Below are 20680 nucleotides of genomic sequence, written 5' to 3' on the forward strand. Positions count from 1 at the left end.
CACCTACCTGGGTCCCTAGTGGTGAGGGTCGCCACCCACCCACCTACCTGGGTCCCTAGTGGTGAGGGTCGCCACCCACCCACCTACCTGGGTCCCTAGTGGTGAGGGCCGCCACCCACCCACCTACCTGGGTCCCTAGTGGTGAGGGCCGCCACCCACCCACCTACCTGGGTCCCTAGTGGTGAGGGCCGCCACCCACCCACCTACCTGGGTCCCTAGTGGTGAGGGCCGCCACCCACCCACCTACCTGGGTCCCTAGTGGTGAGGGTCGCCACCCACCCACCTACCTGGGTCCCTAGTGGTGAGGGTCGCCACCCACCCACCTACCTGGGTCCCTAGTGGTGAGGGCCGCCACCCACCCACCTACCTGGGTCCCTAGTGGTGAGGGTCGCCACCCACCCACCTACCTGGGTCCCTAGTGGTGAGGGTCGCCACCCACCCACCTACCTGGGTCCCTAGTGGTGAGGGTCGCCACCCACCCACCTACCTGGGTCCCTAGTGGTGAGGGCCGCCACCCACCTACCTACCTGGGTCCCTAGTGGTGAGGGTCGCCACCCACCCACCTACCTGGGTCCCTAGTGGTGAGGGCCGCCACCCACCTACCTACCTGGGTCCCTAGTGGTGAGGGTCGCCACCCACCTACCTACCTGGGTCCCTAGTGGTGAGGGCCGCCACCCACCTACCTACCTGGGTCCCTAGTGGTGAGGGTCGCCACCCACCCACCTACCTACCTGGGTCCCTAGTGGTGAGGGCCGCCACCCACCTACCTACCTGGGTCCCTAGTGGTGAGGGTCGCCACCCACCCACCTACCTGGGTCCCTAGTGGTGAGGGCCGCCACCCACCTACCTACCTGGGTCCCTAGTGGTGAGGGCCGCCACCCACCTACCTACCTACCTCATGTTGATCCGTTCCCCCGGTGCCGCTGGTTGGACGGGGGGGAAGGTTAGCTGGCAAGAACAGCCTTTTTTCTGCAACCCACTTGCAATTCCTCCCTGGTTACGGTGATATTATATCGTCGATGTTGTAGATCTAGCGTATTGTAGCGTACTTACTTATTACACACGGGTGCAAGTTATGAAATGACCATTTTTCTCCGTAGGTTTGTTCCATAATACGGGGTCAGTTATGCCGCCTCATTTAGTTTCATAAAGGTGTTAACAAATAGCATTTATTATGTTTAGTTTTGTAAATATTTAGTCTTTTCTGGTGTGGTAGTCAGTTAAATTATGTATAGACGTATGTGAAATTAATAATTATTATTTTTTATACATTATAAGGGATTTTGTACGAATTTAGCAGAATAATGGAACAATTGGTAGTGTTTAGCAAGTGTTCCCGTGGGTAGCGTGCGTGGCTTGCAGGGGGTCATGCGTGGGGCAACGTTACTATTTTCACCACCAACTTCACATACGCTTGCTCACAAAACACGCTAAGCTTAGCTGGGAACAACATTTGGATATTGAAAACATATGGGAGGGTTTGCTTTGAGGACATTGTGTTGAGAATATAAGTTAGATGTTGCTTTCACCAGCTTACTACCTATAGATTTGTTGATCCTTGGATATGAAAATAATGTATTATTTTGTTGCTAACGTGAGACTTGACCTAACCTTAGTGCTGGTCTGTCCTATGTTGTTCTTACCTTATGATGCCGACGTTGAATCTTAACGTCATCCGATCCAAAGTGTTGCCGGAGTTAGAGAAACCTGTTGATATCTTCCAAATTATTTAATTGGATGGTCGTAACGAGAAGTACTTTATTCATTTAGCCAGGAATATACGGTTCAAAGAATCTCCTGGAGATGTTATTTCGTGGTTTTCGCCTTTCATCGTGTCTGTCTGGTTCATATTAGTTATTTCTATAGAAAGTAGGGAATAGCTGGATAAACATTTTTTTTTTCTTTACAGTTGCAAACTTGATGTTTGGCTTCATTTTCCTGTTGTGGTTTTGTCCTTTATCCTCCTTCGGCAGAAAATCTTTGCAAGTGCTTATTAAGAAGGTTTCGAAATCCTGCCGAGTTCAGTTGTCTAAAATTTCTTTTGGAAGCAAAAGTATAGCAAGTACAGTTTGAAACCCGGAGCCAGCCAGTGTAGGAACCATATGCCGTTTTCTTCTTGTTAAGCCATGAAATGATCGACCCATGAATAACTTTCTGTGAGAGAGACGCGGTTGGTCTTGCAGTTTGGTCAATATGGAGTCTAAGGTTGGGTATGTGTGGCAGGGTGGCAACGGAAATGAATAAGGGCAGGCAGTATGAATGATGTGCATGTGTATATATGTATATGCCTGTGTGCGTATATATATGTATACGTTGAGATGTATAGATATGTATATGTGCATGTGTGGACGTGTATGTATATACATGTGTATGTGGGTGGGTTGGGCAATTCTTTCGTCTGTTTCCTTGCGCTACCTCGCTAACACGGGAGACAGTGACAAAGTATAATATATTTTTTTTATTTATTTATTTATTTATATATATATGTTTACTTTGAAATGTATGGGTATGTATATGTGCGTTTGTGGACGTGTATGTATATACATGTGTATGTGGGTGGGTTGGGCCATTTTTTCGTGTTTCCTTGCGTTACCTCGCTAACATGGGAGACAGCGACAAAATACAATATATAAAATGAGTAAATAGACATATTTTAAGCCCTGGGGGAGGGGAGAAAGATTATTTTGCACGCATTCCCCACGTGTCGTAGAAGGCGACTAACGGGGCCGGGAGTGTGGGGTTAGAAATCCTCCCCTCCTTGTATTTTAACTTTCTAAAAGGGGAAACAGAAGAAGGAGTCACTCGGGAGGTGCTCATCTTCCTCGAAGGCTCAGATTGTGGTGTCTGAATGTGTGTGGATGTAACCAAGATGAGAAAAAAGGAGACATAGTTAGTATGTTTGAAGAAAGGAACCTGGATGTTTTGGCTCTTGAGTGAAATGAAGCTCAAGGGTAAAGGGGGAGAGTTTTTTGGGAATGTCTTGGGAGTAAAGTCAGGGGTGGGTGAGAGGACAAGAGTAAGGGAAGGAGTAGCACTACTCTTGAAGCAGCTGTGGGAGTATGTGATAGAGTGTAAGAAAGTAAACTCTAGATTGATGTAGGTAAAACTGGAAGTAGATAGAGAGAGATGGGTGATTATTGTTGCCTATGCACCTGGTCATGAGAAGAAAGATCATGAGAAGCTGAGTGAGTGTGTTGGCAGTTTTGATGCATGAGACTGGGTTATAATGATGGGTGATTTGAATGCAAAGGTGAGTAGTGTGTTAGTTGAGGGATTAATTGGTGTACATGGTGTGTTCAGTGTTGTAAATGGAAATGGTGAAGAGCTTGTAGATTTATGTGCTGAAAAAAGACTGGTGATTGGGAATACCTGGTTTAAGAATAGATATACGTATGTAAGTAGGAGAGATGCCCAGAGAGCGTTATTGGATTATGTATTAACTGATAGGTGCGTGAAACAGAGACTTTTGGATGTTTATGTGTTAAGAGGTGTAACTAGAGGGATGTCTGATGATTATCTTGTAGAGGCAGTGAAGATTTGTAGAAGTTTTCAGAAAAGAAGAGAGAATATTGGGGTGAAGAGAGTGGTGAAAGTAAGTGAGCTTGGGAAGGAGACTTGTGTGAGGAAGTACCAGGAGAGACTGAGTGCAGAATGGAAAAAGGTGAGAGCAAAGGATGTAAGGGGAGTGAGGGAGGAATGGGATGTATTTGGGGAAGCAGTGATTGCTTGCGCAAAAGATGCTTGTGGCATGAGAGGCGTGGGAGGCGGGCAGATTAGAAAGGGTAGTGAGTGGTGGGATGAAGAAGTAAGATTATTAGTGAAAGAGAAGCGAGAGGCATTTGGACGATTTTTGCAGAGAAATAGTGCATATAACTGGGAGATGTATAAAAGAAAGAGGCAGAAGGTCAAGAGAAAGTTGCAAGAGGTGAAAAAGAGGGCAAATGAGAGTTGGGATGAGAGAGTATCATTAGATTTTAGGGAGAATAAAAAGATGTTTTGGAAGGAGGTAAATAACTTGCATAAGACAAGGGAACAAATGGGAACATTGGTGAACTTGTTATTTGAAGAATAACAAGTAATGGTGATGAGAGGATGGAGTGAGTATTTTGAAGGTTTGTTGAATGTGTTAGATGATAGAGTAGCAGATATAGGGTGTTTTGGTCGAGATGGTGTGCGAAATGAGAGGGGTTAGGGAGAATGATTTGGTAAACAGAGAAGAGGTAATGAAACCTGGCAAGGTGGCAGGTTTTGATGGTATTGCAGTGAAATTTATTATTAAAGGGGGTGACTGTATTGTTGACTGGTTGGTAAGGATATTCAATATATGCATGGCTTATGGTGAAGTGCCTGAGGATTGGTGGAATGCATGTATAGTGCCATTGTATAGAGGCAAAGGGGATAAAGGTGATTGCTCAAATTACAGAGGTATAAGTTTGTTGAGTATTCCTGGGAAATTATGTGGGAGGGTACTGATTGAGAGGGTGAAGGCATGTATATAGCATCAGATTGGGGACGAGCAGTGTGGTTTCAGAAGTGGTAGGGGATGTGTGGATCAGGTGTTTGCTTTGAAGAATGTATGTGAGAAATACCTAGTGAAAAAAATGGATTTGTTTGTAGCATTTATGGATCTGGAGAAGGCATATGAAAGTGTTGATAGAGATCCCCTGTGTAAGGTATTAAGAATGTATGGTGTGGGAGGCAAGTTCCTAGAAGCAGTGAAAAGTTTTTATCGAGGATGTAAGGCATGTGAATGAGAAGGAAGAGAGGAAAGTGATTGGTTCTCAGTGAGTCGGTTTGCAGCAGGGGTGTGTAATGTCTCCATGGTTGTTTAATTTGTTTATGGATGGGGTTTTTAGGGAGGTGAATGCAAGAGTTTTGGAGAGAGGGGCAGGCATGCAGTCTTTGTGGATGAGTGGGCTTGGGAAGTGAGTCAGTTGTTCTTCACTGATGATACAGCGCTGGTGGCTGATTCGGGTGAGAAACTGCAGAAGCTGGTGACTGAGTTTGGTAAAGTGTGTGAAAGAAGAAAGCTGAGAGTAGATGTGAATAAGAGCAAGGTTATTAGGTACAGTAAGTTGAGGGACAAGTCAGTTGGGAGGTAAGTTTGAATGGAGAAAAACTGGAGGAAGTGAAGTGTTTTAGATATCTGGGAGTGGATTTGGCAGCGGATGGAACCATGGAAGTGGAAGTGAGTCACAGGGTGGGGGAGGGGGCTAAAGTTCTGGGAGCGTTAAAAAATGTGTGGAAGGCGAGAACTGTATCTCGGAAGGGAAATATGGGTATGTTTAAAGGAATAGTGGTTCCAAAAATGTTATATGGTTGCGAGGTGTGGGCTATAGATAGGGTTGTGGGAGGAGGGTGTATGTGCTGGAAATGAGATGTTTGAGGACAATATGTGGTTTGAGGTGGTTTGATCCAGTAAGTAATGAAAGGGTAAGAGAGATGTGTGGTAATAAAGAGAGTGTGGTTGAGAGAGTAGAAGACGGTTTTTTGAAATGGTTTGGTCACACGAAGAGAATGAGTGAGGAAAGATTGACCAAGAGGATATATGTGTCAGAGGTGGAGGGAACGAGAAGTGGGAGGCCAAATTATAGGTGGAAAGATGGAGTGAAAAAGATTTTGAGCAATTGGGGCCTGAACATGCAGAGGGTGAAAGGTGTGCAAGGAATAGAGTGAATTGGAAGGATGTGGTATACTGGGGTGGATATGCTGTCAATGGACTGAATCAGGGCATGTGAAGCATCTGGGGTAAACCATGGAAAGTTTTGTGGGGCCTGGATGTGGTTTTGGTGCATTATACTTGACAACTATAGACTGAGTGTGGACGAATGTGGCCTTTGTTGTCTTTTCCTAGTGCTACCTCGCGTGTGTGTGGGGGGAGGGGATAGTCATTTCATGTTTGGTGGGGTGGTGACAGGAATGAATAAAGGCAGCAAGTGTGATTTATGTTCTTTCTTTCATACGATTCGTCATTTCCCGCATTAGCAAGGTAGCATTAAGAACAGAGGACTGGGCCTTTGAGGGAATATCCTCACCTGTCCCCTTTCTCTGTTCCTTTTTTTTTGAAAAAAAAAAAAGATTATGTACATGTGTATATATGTATATGGGTGTGTATGTATATCTATGTATACGTTGAAATGTATAGGTATGTATATATGCATGTGTGGGTGTGTATGTATATGCATGGATGTGTCGGTGGGTTGGGCCATCCTTTCATCTGTTTCCTTGCGCTACCTCCTTAACGCAGGAGACAGTGTCAAAGTATAATGAATACATAAATGAATAATCATTTTAAACCAGATATTCCCAATCACCATTCTTTTTTTTCAGCACACAACTCCACAAGCTCCTCACCATTTCCATTTACAACAGTGAATACCCCATTTACACCAGGTATACTCTCAACTGCCACATTACTTACCTTTGCATTTAAATCACCCATCACTAAAACCTAGTCTTGTGCATCTAAGCTGTCTACACACTCACTCAGCTGCTCCCAAAACACTTGTCCTCTCACCAACTCCTGACTTTACTCCCAAGACTTTCCCAAACCATTCTTCCCCTTTACCCTTGTGCTTTGTCTCACTTAGACAGTTTTCTTTCCTCAAACATACTACCTATCTCCTTTCTTCTCATCTTGGTTACATCCACACACATTCAGTCACCCCAATCTGTGCCTTCTAGGAGGATGGGCACTTCCCGTTTGAATCCTTCTTCTGTCTTCTTATTATCTTTGGTATTATTTATATTTTTATCATTTTAATACTGTATTAGTAAAGTTACTGCTGTTGTTGTCTGTAACAATGCTGTCTTTATTGTTGATAATTTTGAGCCTTAAGCAGACTTTTTAAGTTATATAATGTACATTGATCCAGTTTTCCCCCTAAAGGCTGCTAAAGAAGGAGCATGATCTGGCTGCAACAGAAAAGGTTCTTGCTGCTGCAGAAGGTCAAGTAGCAGACCTCACCACCAAGCTTAACACTTCAGAAGCTGAGAGAAAAAAACTTCTTGCTGAACTCAGGGTGAGTTGTTGTTATGATGCATAGATTAAAGTTTTTACTTGATGTAGATCATAAAGTTGTATAGATTGTGTGGTCAATAGTGAGAGCTTAAACACTCTTTGATGTCACATGAAAAAATAACGTACTTTTTACAGATGATACAAAAAAGACTGCTGATTCTTGGTGCTTTTGAATACATGCATTCATGAAGGGCATCGATCATCAAAGAAAAAAATGTATTGTGAGAGATATATATCTTGCAAGTATTATAGCCTCAGAGAAAATGTTAAGACTCCTCTCCCCTTCCTCTCCATATTTCAGGAGAAAAGAACAGTTTGAATATTTTCAAGTGTATAGAATATGCCCTTTTGATATGGCTAGATTATACTTGTTTGAAAAGATGTGACAATTTAAATAGTTCCAAAGTCTAACACTGTAGGGAAAGTAGCACTCATTTACCTTCCAGGCAAATTTCTTATACCTTGATCAACCTCTGCTTTATATTTCATATATGATTACTGATGCTGGTAGAAGAAAGAGATTATTGCTGGAATCATAGAATTTATAAACCGTTAGCCTATTCTTGTTGCCAGCATAGTCATCTTTTAGATTTGTGCAGGGAATAGTAATGTATTGGGAATATTCATATATATCTAATACTGTTACCTTAGAATGTAGGTATTGAGGTATAGTCACAGCCAGATGCCACCAAGATATTTGATAATTAGTGTACAATAAGGATAATCTTGGTTACCTCCATCCAGTACTATAATCTTACACCAGTATTAGAATATATTTGCTCTGCAGCAAGTTTATGGTACCACATTCAGAAGGGATGCAAAAGTATCTTTTGACAAAGAACCCTAAGGATATAAAGCTCTTGGCTGGAAGGTTTTGACGCATTTCCTCTGAAGTGGTGCACATAGGTGTGTGATCAAAATTAATAATGTCTATAGCGAAATTATCACATATGGTTACACTATTGAAGTTCCTTTTTTGTTTATTACTTGTTTCATATTTACAAATGCTGCAGCATTTTGTTATACAGCATAATGTCAAAATTTAAAAAAGGTACTGTCAATTTTCTCCCTGGTATCATCAGTTTTTGTTGGTATCCCCCAGCTAACCTCAAGTACTGTTCTGTTTCCAACTTGGTACATTTGGAACAAATTATTAACAACAGAAATGTGGCCTGTGTTAAAGTGTAACTGTACAGTGTGTCTAGAATGATGACTGGTTTCTGTGAAACAAGTTATTTTATTACAAATTTAGATTTAAGAACTATTACACTGCATATGGAAATGACTGGTTAATATTTCTCATGATGAATTTCAGTATGGTTTTTATGAATAAAGAGATTGACTTTTTTCAGTACGGTTTTTATGAATAAAGAGATTGATTTTTGATTTGTAGATAAAGGACTTTATACAGAACAGCTCGTGAATGTAATGAGTGCTTAAAAAGTAACCATTCTGCAGTATGCCTTAGAGATATGTTGTAATTATGTATATGAGGGATACAGGAGGAGGGATGGAGATATAATTCATGGGTAGTATTGGAGGAGGGATGGGGATATAACTCATGGGGAGTATGTGAGGGGGGGATGGAGATATGAATATCCTTGATGAAATATCAAGTTAGCAAAGTTCGTTTAGTGGTTACAAATTATTGTAATACTGTAGAAGATTGTGTTCACATCATCACGTAATGAAACTTGGCCATACATATTTGTGAGCCATGAGTTTGTGCATTTGATTTACCTTTATGCAAATGAAAACGTGCATGAGAGAGAGCTAGTCTTGTATTTCTTTATGGTATTACTAGCATGCTTTAAGGGTTTGAATTAGTAGGGATGTTTAGTTAGGATATTAATAAATGCATGGTACTGATGATGTGTGTAAAACATGATCATGATGTGGTGGGTTATGAGGTGAAGTGAAGAGATATTCATTGATATTAGTTTATTTCATCAAAGCTGGAGTGATAGTGATAATCACATTTCCTTTTTGTGTTTGGTGGGGAGGGTGATGAATTCAAATAAGATATTGCTTATAAGTAATGATTTGTAGTAATTGATTATGGTCCTGCTCAGGATATTATTTACCTTTACCTATCATTTAGGCTTTTGTCACATTTGGTCTGTCTTGGATATGTGTACTTAATCCAAGTACCTGTTTTATCAAGAGTTCCCTTTTGTGAATTCACGGCTGTTGAAACCTTATCTCTTACAGGGTTGTCATACAGCCATAGATGATCATTTATAGCAGACTTATTTGTTTTGCCCTCTATTTATTTTTTTATTTTTAGTTAGTGATTAGCCCTGTATATGAATATTAACTACTGTTTCAGTATAAAAGCTTCTTATTTTATAAATGGAGAGTCTGGTGTCAAAAAAGAAAAAGGGTTTTAGTTTTGAGGAGTAGGTGGCAAGGCAAGATGGTTTGAATTTCACCTCTTCATAGAACAAGATTTAGGAAGACTTCAGTGCACAGCCAACCCTAGAATGATGAAGTACTGAAGGAAAATCCTTATAGCATTAAGTATGGTTGCTCAGCTTCATCAGGGAGGATTTTATCAGGTTTGTAAAGGTGTTGTGAACATGATGTCTCAAAAGCTCAGGCTTGGGTCCAGAATTCACTATTTTATTATATTTTTTTTATTTTTATTTTCCTTTGTCGCTGTCTCCCGTGTTTGCGAGGTAGCGCAAGGAAACAGACGAAAGAAATGGCCCAACCCAACCCCATACACATGTATAAACATACACATCCCCATATGCAAATATACATACCCATACATCTCAATGTACACATATATATACACACACAGACATATACATATATATACCCATGCACACAATTCACACTGTCTGCCTTTATTCATTCCCATCGCCACCTCGCCACACATGGAATAACATCCCCCTCCCCCCTCATGTGTGCGAGGAAGAGCTAGGAAAAGACAACAAAGGCCTCATTCGTTCACACTCAGTCTCTAGCTGTCATGCAATAATGCCCGAAACCACAGCTCCCTTTCCGCATCCAGGCCCCACAGAACTTTCCATGGTTTACCCCAGACGCTTCACATGCCCTGATTCAATCCATTGACAGCACGTCGACCCAGGTATACCACATCGATCCACTTCACTCTATTCCTTGCCCACCTTTCACCCTCCTGCATGTTCAGGCATCGATCACTCAAAATCTTTCTCACTCCATCTTTCCACCTCCAATTTGGTCTCCCACTTCTCCTCGTTCCCTCCACCTCCGACACATATATCCTCTTGGTCAATCTTTCCTCACTCATTCTCTCCATGTGCCCAAACCATTTCAAAACACCCTCTTCTGCTCTCTCAACCACGCTCTTCTTATTTCCACACATCTCTCTTACCCTTACATTACTTACTCGATCAAACCACCTCACACCACATATTGTCCTCAAACATCTCATTTCCAGCACATCCACCCTCCTGCACACAACTCTATCCATAGCCCATGCCTCGCAACCATACAACATTGTTGGAACCACTATACCTTCAAACATAGCCATTTTTGCTTTCGGAGATAATGTTCTCGACTTCCACACATTCTTCAAGGCTCCCAGGATTTTCGCCCCCTCCCCCACCCTATGATTCACTTCCGCTTCCATGGTTCCATCCTCTGCCAGATCCACTCCCAGGTATCTAAAACACTTTACTTCCTCCAGTTTTTCTCCATTCAAACTTACCTCCCAATTGACTTGACCCTCAACCCTACTGTACCTAATAACCTTGCTCTTATTCACATTTACTCTCAGCTTTCTTCTTTCACACACTTTACCAAAGTCAGTCACCAGCTTCTGCAGTTTCTCACACGAATCAGCCACCAGTGCTGTATCATCAGCGAACAACAACTGACTCACTTCCCAAGCTCTCTCATCCCCAACAGACTGCATACTTGCCCCTCTTTCCAAAACTCTTGCATTCACCTCCCTAACAACCCCATCCATAAACAAATTAAACAACCATGGAGACATCACACACCCCTGCTGTAAACCTACATTCACTGAGAACCAATCACTTTCCTCTCTTCCTACACGTACACATGCCTTACATCCTCAATAAAAACTTTTCACTGCTTCTGACAACTTGCCACCCACATCATATATTCTTAGTACCTTCCACAGAGCATCTCTATCAACTCTATCATATGCCTATCATATCATCAAATATATAAACGGTTCCTGTTTATAACATGTAACTTGAATATTGTTGAAGTAAATTTAGATAATTGATTTGGCCTGGTATCTGGACTTTGAGAAATCATATGTGTTGAGGAATATCACTTTTAAGAAGTTGATAAACAGCTTGCTTTTCATTTTTCAAAGGTTGAAATTTTAATTGTTACCTTAAAATAGTTAATTCATTTCTCTTGCAATAGTGAAGTGCTGAAATGGATATCTTTTATGGTAGTGCTCACTGTACTCAAATTTTATTCAAGAAATCTGAATAATCTTGTTGATGTTTCTGTGAAAATGGGTATATTTGAAAATATAGTACTCCCAACAATATTGTTTGATTACAAGGCATTGGCTATGAAAGAGAATCTGTAGAGGAAATTGGACATGTGGAAATTAAATGCCTGAGGACACTGAGTGGCAGAAGGAGGTTTGATCAATTAAGTAATAAAAGGGTAAGAGAGATGGTAATAAGAAGTGTTGATGAATTAGCTGAAGAGGGTGTGCTGAAAGGTCTGGATACACAGAAGGAATGAGTGAAGAGGTTGACAAAGAGGATATGTGTTGCAGAAGCGGAAGAGAGAAAGAAAATGGTGATACCAGATTAGAGTTTGAAGGATGTGGTGAAAATGATTTTGAGTGCTCTGAGCCTGAACATGCAGAAGAGTGATTTAGAGTGATGTGGTACACTGGGAAGTGACATGCTGTCAGTGGCATGTGGTGGCTTATGAAGCAGTTGGTGAAACCACTGAAAGTTTGATAGGGAGTTGAAGCTCTTTGATGAATTACACATAACTAGAAAATGAACGTGAGTGATTGAGGCATTTTTTGTCTTTCTGGCACTATTTTGCTAATGTGGGAAAGAGCCAGCAAATATGAAAATTGTTTTTACATTCCCCACCTCTTTTTCTGTCATTAGATTTTTGGCTGGTTCCATTTGGAGCGTCAGTTATCCAGCATGAAATGATTTAGCTGTTTGATATTTCTCATTATCAGAAGAGGGTAGGTTTTTAGTCTGGCACAAAAATTCCCAGATAATTGTTGATTTCTCAGAAAGTTGATTTCCATAATGAAAAAAGAGCAAATTTGTCATCCTGTAGATGGCATGTACAATGATAGAATTAAGTTTGAATAGCTATTCTATGTATATTTTATGAACAAGTAGAAATTCCATAACCTCCACACAAAATATGGAAGGCTAAAGCAGACATTCTGACATGTTTTTCTTTTTCCTCTTTTATACTTGATCGCTCTTTCCCATGTTAGTGAAGTAGTGCCAAGAATAGATGAACAAAGACTACATCTGCTCACATTCATTCTCTCAATTCTCATGTGTAATGCACCGAAACCACAGATTATTTTGAGATCTACAGGTTTATAAAATAGCTGTTTATCATGGAAATTTAATGCAAATCCTAGTAAAGTATTTAACTGATTTTCAGTCTCTCTCTCTCTCTCTCTCTCTCTCTCTCTCTCTCTCTCTCTCTCTCTCTCTCTCTCTCTCTCTCTCTCTCTCTCCTCTCTCTCTCTCTCCCTCTCTCTCTCTCCCTCTCTCTCTCTCTCTCTCTCTCCCCCCCTCTCTCTCCCTCCCTCTCTCTCTCTCCCTCCCTCCCTCCCTCCCTCCCTCCCTCCTCTCCTCTCTCTCTCTCTCTCTCTCTCTCTCTCTCTCTCTCTCTCTCTCTCTCTCTCTCTCTCAACATTATAACAGTGGTAACTGGCAAGAACCTTAAGCTCATCCATCACAGACTTGAATGGTAAACAAGATGGAAAGTGGGAAGCAAAGTACACACCTGTTATTTAGTCACTATGGCTCCTTATTATAGAATGTTTAGCTTACATTTGCATGTCATGTATAGACACAACACGATTGAATACACATAAGAAGTATATCGTAGGGGAACATTTATACATTAATGTAATTATACTCAGATTATATAGTTATGAGTGCTACTTACTGCTCGAGATATCTGCTGAAGAAGATGTTACATGCAATTGTAATAGTTTTTTGCACATTGCTGCTAGAGTGACAGACCAGAAGGGAAATGCAGATAATGTTCTGAAATATATAGAAAATAGCATATGTTTAGGGGCTGTCTTTTCAGCCAGTTGCTGTTACTAAGAATGCTATTAGGCAACTCTTTAACCTTTTCATGATTCATGAAGATTTGCTTGACTAGCCTGGTTTTATCTGTTTTGGACCCTAAAATGAATACCATAGTATCCTCCACAAACAGTTTATCTACTCCTGTGCTGGGTCACCCACCCTTCTAATAGTAGATGTAAAAGAGCGACAAACCTCTGAGCTTTTATAGGAATCACATACATTGAAGAGCTGCATAGTGAAGCAAAAAATATATTTTCAAATCAGTGCCATTTCATGCAGTACCATTAACATTTTATTACCCAGGCCTTTTTTGTGACCATCCACGATCTTTAATCCATAAATCAAATTCTCAGGCTAACCTCACGTGTTGGCCATCAAAGCTCACAGACTTTGCACCTCCCCAGCATACACTACATTAACAACATATTTACAGTGTAATAACTTGAAGAATACTGAACTAGCATTAGGCACGCCAGTCCAATCTTGAAATATTTCAACTAGACTTACAGTTAACCCATCTGAACCAACACATCTTAAATAGATATGAATTTCACTTGTTGGACATCACCCATCTGTGCAACATAACGAATTGTAATTCAGCATGTTGTAGGACCCCATATGTCTAGGGTACAAATTTCACTCAGGAGATACTAAAGACCTGCCATTCAGCTGTCCTGCACTCGTCATCAAAAAAAAATACTTCTAGACCTTGTTTTTGGTGGATGGACATGGCTCACTACCTAACTGAAGTGGGAGTCTCATAAGAGAACGTTCTGGGCTGGGATGATTAAAGAAGGAAAGTTGCACAATATACACATGCTTGATTGCAAGGGTTGATAACATCCTCAACATCAGCTCAAGTTATACCTTACAATGGTTTGGAAGTTTTTTCATTCCCATAACTTGGTTTGATGCTAAAATGCAGTGTTGTTTTTTTGCTCTATAGGGGATTCGAAATCTCTTGATTGACAGTTGTGTGCCATTAGATGTCATCTTTGTATTGTTTGATTCTACCCAGTCATATGACAAGACTTAGTATGTCTGTCATTATTGATTGGTGTCAAAGATTTTGTGCTATATTATTATGGTTAAGAAACACATTATGGAACATAAACACTTGAGATATGTATTATAATTGGATGTTAAAAGATCATGTTTAACCTTGAAAATAGCATATTTAACATATCCAGTGATAAGTTTTTGAAATATAGGGAGATGGATAGAACTGGTGAGGGAACATGAGTAAATGGGAAGTATGTACTGTATTGAGGATGAAAAAAGTGATATAGAAACGGTTTAGAGTAAGTCTAACATGACCCACCAACTAAGTAAGTGTAAGAAAATTTTATTTCTAGACTGTTGGGTAGAAGAGGTTTACAGAATCATTTAGGGTATTTTCCCAACAGGATTTGCGTGATGAAGTAGCAAAATTGAGTAGGCAACTTGCTGAGGCTAAACAACAATTGGAGAGTGAGACTCTGATGAGAGTTGATCTGGAGAATCGATGCCAATCACTAAAGGAAGAGCTACAGTTCAAGCAACAGGTTAGTAATCAGAACTAAGTAGATTTAGGGTATTTTAATCATGAGTAATTTATGACATTTCATCATCATATGTTTGATTGATTTGAGTTGATATAAAGGGAGGTGACCTGGATGGCTGATAGCTCTGTAATTTGATCTAAATGCTCATACTACAAGTATGTTACTTATGGTGAGGTGTTTTCTTCATATGTTTCTTGCCTTTTTGAGTATGTTATATATTCTAAGTAAACTTTCATTGCTTGAATATTTGCACATGGTATAATAGGGTTAGTGTAATTGAATATTAGACTTGAATAATGAAATTGGTAAAAAATAGATGGATTGCAATTGTCACGTGTAGGTTGTATTCAGATTTGCAGACATTGGTGATTGATTTGTTGTCTGATGCATGGAAAGTATTTTGTGCATGATTATGATACTTAGAATGGAGACATTGGTCTCAACTTAAGAACCAACATGGTAGTGTTTAAAGTGAAAAGGCAAGAAGTTTTTTTTATCAGTGTGGAAGTCCATGTTTCATTGTAACAAACAAGGCTGGTCAAAAATGTGTTTGTTATGTATGGAAGCAGTATGTTCCTGATCAACTTCATTAATTTAGGAATGTATTAATGATTATAGATTTATTAAATTCACTGATGTGAAATGGTGTATATGTTCAGAGAAAAACTATATGATGATAATGAGGAGGTGTTGAACAGACAGGCTTCACACAGGTACATAAATGGTGTTTTTTTTTTTTTATATATGTATATATACGCAGTATGCAAAGTTCATAGTGTTTGGGATGGAGCTGTTCTTGAAGCACTTTGCACAAGCTCTTATGGGTTTGATAATAGTGTGTTCCCAAAATGCTCTGCAGGTGTGAGGGATCTTAGGTGGTATGAGGTGACGCTGACAAGGGTGTTGAGTTAGCTTCTACCTGAACTGGTGGATGTGATCCAGGTAGTGGTTGGAAATAGTCTAGAGGACCAATGGATGAGTAGAGGTAGTGATTTCACTTGACAAATTAGTTAGGCGTGCAGGGTGAAAAAGTAATAAGTTTATAAGTCATTGTGATAGCTCATGTACCATTTGTATTTTTATGAGTGATTTGAGAGGTTTTGTATACTTGATCCACCTTTGGAATTTGTAACAGTATTAATGGTGAGAAATTTCTCTGTATGCAGGTATATGAGCAAGAGGTAACGGAGACAAAGAAAAGGAAACAGACTGAACTCTCAGAGATAGATGGACGTCTCCAAATAGAGTATGAAGCAAAGCTTCAAGATGCTTTAAGGGAACTACGTGAGCAGTATGAAGAGCAGCTGAAGAATAATCGTACTGAAGTTGAATTTTTGTATGAGACTAAGGTATTGTATTAAGTGAAATATATAAAATTAAGAACTAGAGCAATTTAAGATAATTAAGATATTGATTTTGTTCTTCCAGAAAAAGCCCAGATGGGGCCTAGAAATCCTCCCCATAAGTATTATTATTATTTTCCATAGGAATGAACAGAGGAAGGAGCTAATCATGGATTTTTCTTCTTAAGTTTCTTTTGTCTGGTCCTGATCCTATCTTGCTAAGGTGGGAAGAGGCAAACATGTTCAAAGGAAAGAGAATTATCATTTATCATCATAAATTTTTCCTACTAATACAGCTCATGAAAAACTTGACATTCACCATAATTGACAAGTAGAATTTCAGGGTAAAGTTATTTGAATAAAGAAGGAAAATATGAATTGAAACACCGTTGGTTAGTGGTAAGATTTAACACCCTCATACACATCCTTACAAGGGTCACTACACACACTCGTTGATGTTTGTAACCTTTCCATGGTTTACCCCAGACACTTCACATGCCCTGGTTCAATCCATTGACAGCACGTCCACCCTGGTATACCACATCGTTCCAATTCACTCTGTTCCTTGCACACCTTTCACCCTCCTATGTGTTCAGGCCCCTATTGCTCAAAATCTTTTTCACTCCATCCCTCCACCTCCAATTTGGTCTTCCACTTCTCCTTGTTCCCTCCACCTCTGACACATATCCTCTTTATCAATCTTCCCTCACTCATCCTCCCCATGTGACCAAACCATTTTAATACACCCTCTTCTACTCTCTCAACTACACTCATTTTACTACCACACATCTCTCTTACCCTTTCATTACTTACTCGATCAAACCACCATACACCACGTATTGTCCTCAAACATCTCATTTCCAACACATCCACCCTCCTTTGCACAACCATATCTATCACCCAAGCCTTACAACCATATAATATTGTTGGAACCACTATTTCTTCAAACATACCCATTTTCACTTTCCAAAATAATGTTCCTGCCTTCCACACATTTTTTTTTCCATACTATTTGCCATGTCCCGCATTAGCGAGGTAGCGTTAAGAACAGAGGACTGAGCCTTTTAGGGAATATCCTCACTTGGCCCCCTTCTCTGTTCCTTCTTTTGGAAAATTAAAAACGATAGGGGAGGATTTCCAGTGCCTGCTCCCTCCCCTTTTAGTCGCCTTCTGCGCCACACAGGGAATACATGGGAAGTATTCTTTCTCTCCTATCCCCAGGGTTGAATTTATTTATTTATTTATTTATTTTGCTTTGTCACTGTCTCCTGCGTTAGCAAGGTAGCACAGGGAAACAGACGAAAGAATGGCCCAACCCACCCACATACGCATGTATATACATACACGTCCTTACACAAATATACATACCTATACATCTCAACGTATACATATATATATACACAGAGACATATACATTTATACACATGCACATAATTCATACTGTATACCTTCATTCATTCCCATCGCCACCCCGCCACACATGAAATAACAACCCCCATCCCACTCATGTGCGCTAGGAAAAGACAACAAAGGCCACATTCGTTCACAATCAGTCTCTAGCTGTCAAGTAATAATGCACCGAAACCACAGCTCCTTTTCCACATCCAGGCCCCACAAAACTTTCCATGGTTTACCCCAGACACTTCACATGCCCTGGTTCAATCCATTGACAGCACGTTGACCCCAGTATACCACATCGTTCCAATTCACTCTATTCCTTGCATGCCTTTCACCCTCCTGCAAGTTCAGGCCCTGATCACTTAAAATCTTTTTCACTCAATCTTTCCACCTCCAATTTGGTCTCCCACTTCTCCTTGTTCCCTCCACCTCTGACACATATATCCTCTTGGTCAATCTTTCCTCACTCATTCTCTCCATGTTCCCAAACCATTTCAAAACACCCTCCTCTGCTCTCTCAACCACACTCTTTTTATTACCACACATCTCTCTTACTCTTTCATTACTTACACGATCAAACCACTTCACACCACATGTTGTCCTCAAACATCTCATTTCCAGCACATCCACACTCCTTAGCACAACTCTATCCATAGCCCACGCCTTGCAACCATATAACATTGTTGGGACCACTATTCCTTCAAACATACCCATTTTTGCTTTTGGAGATAATGTTCTCGACTTCCACACATTCTTCAAAGCTCCCAGAACTTTCGCCCCTCCCCCACCCTATGATTCAGTTCCGCTTCCATGGTTCCATTCGCTGCCAAATCCACTCCCAGATATCTAAAACACTTTACTTCCTCTAGTTTTTCTCCATTTAAAACTTACCTCCCGGTTGACTTGTCCCTCAACCCTACTGTACCTAATAGCCTTGCTCTTATTCACATTTACTCTCAGCTTTCTTCTTTCACACACTTTACCAAACTCAGTCACCAGCTTCTGCAGTTTCTCACATGAATCAGCCACCAGCGCTGTATCATCGGCGAACAACAACTGACTCACTTCCCAAGCTCTTTCATCTACAACAGACTGCATACTTGCCCCTCTTTCCAAAACTTTTGCCAAAATATTCAGGTTCCTTACCTCAAACATACTGCTATCTCTCCTTTTTTCTCATCTTGGTTACATCCACACACATTTAGAGACCCCAATCTGAGCCTTCTCTAGCCTCATGCCATGACAGCACATTTCTGTGTTTTCTAAATAGAAGATTAAGTGGTTATTAGCTAGATTTAGAGGACCAGGCATATGAAAATAAAGTACTTGATGATTATGATCCATCTTTGGATTGTGTGGAGAATGATTTTATGGACATTGGCTCTTCAAATGTTGAAAACTGGCCAATATGAGGGAGGAGAAGGTATTTCTGGCAAAAGTGGGAGCATTGTTGCCAGTGCCTTTCTGACTTGGATAACAATGCATATGACTGCTGCAGCTGCAAGATTTACAGTGTTGTAATTTCAGGGTTAATGAAATGATTATCAGTGAATCATATTGATTATTTTTTTTTTTTTTTTTTTTCCGCTGTTTCCCGCGTTTGCGAGGTAGCGCAAGGAAACAGACAAAAGAAATGGCCCAACCCACCCCCATACACATGTATATACATATGTCCACACACGCAAATATACATACCTACACAGCTTTCCATGGTTTACCCCAGACGCTTCACATGCCTTGATTCAATCCACTGACAGCACGTCAACCCCGGTATACCACATCGCTCCAATTCACTCTATTCCTTGCCCTCCTTTCACCCTCCTGCATGTTCAGGCCCCGATCACACAAAATCTTTTTCACTCCATCTTTCCACCTCCAATTTGGTCTCCCTCTTCTCCTCGTTCCCTCCACCTCCGACACATATATCCTCTTGGTCAATCTTTCCTCACTCATTCTCTCCATGTGCCCAAACCATTTCAAAACACCCTCTTCTGCTCTCTCAACCACGCTCTTTTTATTTCCACACATCTCTCTTACCCTTACGTTACTTACTCGATCAAACCACCTCACACCACACATTGTCCTCAAACATCTCATTTCCAGCACATCCATCCTCCTGCGCACAACTCTATCCATAGCCCACGCCTCGCAACCATACAACATTGTTGGAACCACTATTCCTTCAAACATACCCATTTTTGCTTTCCGAGATAATGTTCTCGACTTCCACACATTCTTCAAGGCTCCCAGAATTTTCGCCCCCTCCCCCACCCTATGATCCACTTCCGCTTCCATGTTTCCATCCGCTGCCAGATCCACTCCCAGATATCTAAAACACTTCACTTCCTCCAGTTTTTCTCCATTCAAACTCACCTCCCAATTGACATGACCCTCAACCCTACTGTACCTAATAACCTTGCTCTTATTCACATTTACTCTTAACTTTCTTCTTTCACACACTTTACCAAACTCAGTCACCAGCTTCTGCAGTTTCTCACATGAATCAGCCACCAGCGCTGTATCATCAGCGAACAACAACTGACTCACTTCCCCAAGCTCTCTCATCCCCAACAGACTTCATACTTGCCCCTCTTTCCAAAACTCTTGCATTCACCTCCCTAACAACCCCATCCATAAACAAATTAAACAACCATGGAGACATCACACACCCCTGCCGCAAACCTACATTCACTGAGAACCAATCACTTTCCTCTCTTCCTACACGTACACATGCCTTACATCCTCGATAAAAACTTTTCACTGCTTCTAACAACTTGCCTCCCACACCATATATTCTTAATACCTTCCACAGAGCATCTCTATCAACTCTATCATATGCCTTCTCCAGATCCATAAATGCTACATACAAATCCATTTGCTTTTCTAAGTATTACTCACATACATTCTTCAAAGCAAACACCTGATCCACACATCCTCTACCACTTCTGAAACCACACTGCTCTTCCCCAATCTGATGCTCTGTACATGCCTTCACCCTCTCAATCAATACCCTCCCATATAATTTGCCAGGAATACTCAACAAACTTATACCTCTGTAATTTGAGCACTCACTCTTATCCC

General features: G+C 40.8%; 1 protein-coding gene across 2 annotated transcripts in view; it reads left to right on the plus strand.

Annotated features, from left to right (window-relative positions):
- Lam (Lamin) overlaps nucleotides 1-20680 on the plus strand; it is an 87646-nt gene that overhangs the window by 26027 nt on the left and 40939 nt on the right. For both annotated transcript variants that reach the window (XM_071693278.1, XM_071693277.1), the window contains exons 2-4: nucleotides 6890-7022; nucleotides 14721-14858; nucleotides 16025-16207. In XM_071693278.1, the coding sequence (XP_071549379.1) occupies nucleotides 6890-7022; nucleotides 14721-14858; nucleotides 16025-16207 (454 nt within the window). The remainder of the gene's footprint in view (nucleotides 1-6889; nucleotides 7023-14720; nucleotides 14859-16024; nucleotides 16208-20680) is intronic.

This window comes from Panulirus ornatus, chromosome 55 (assembly GCF_036320965.1).
Source record: "Panulirus ornatus isolate Po-2019 chromosome 55, ASM3632096v1, whole genome shotgun sequence".
NCBI lineage: Eukaryota > Metazoa > Arthropoda > Malacostraca > Decapoda > Palinuridae > Panulirus > Panulirus ornatus.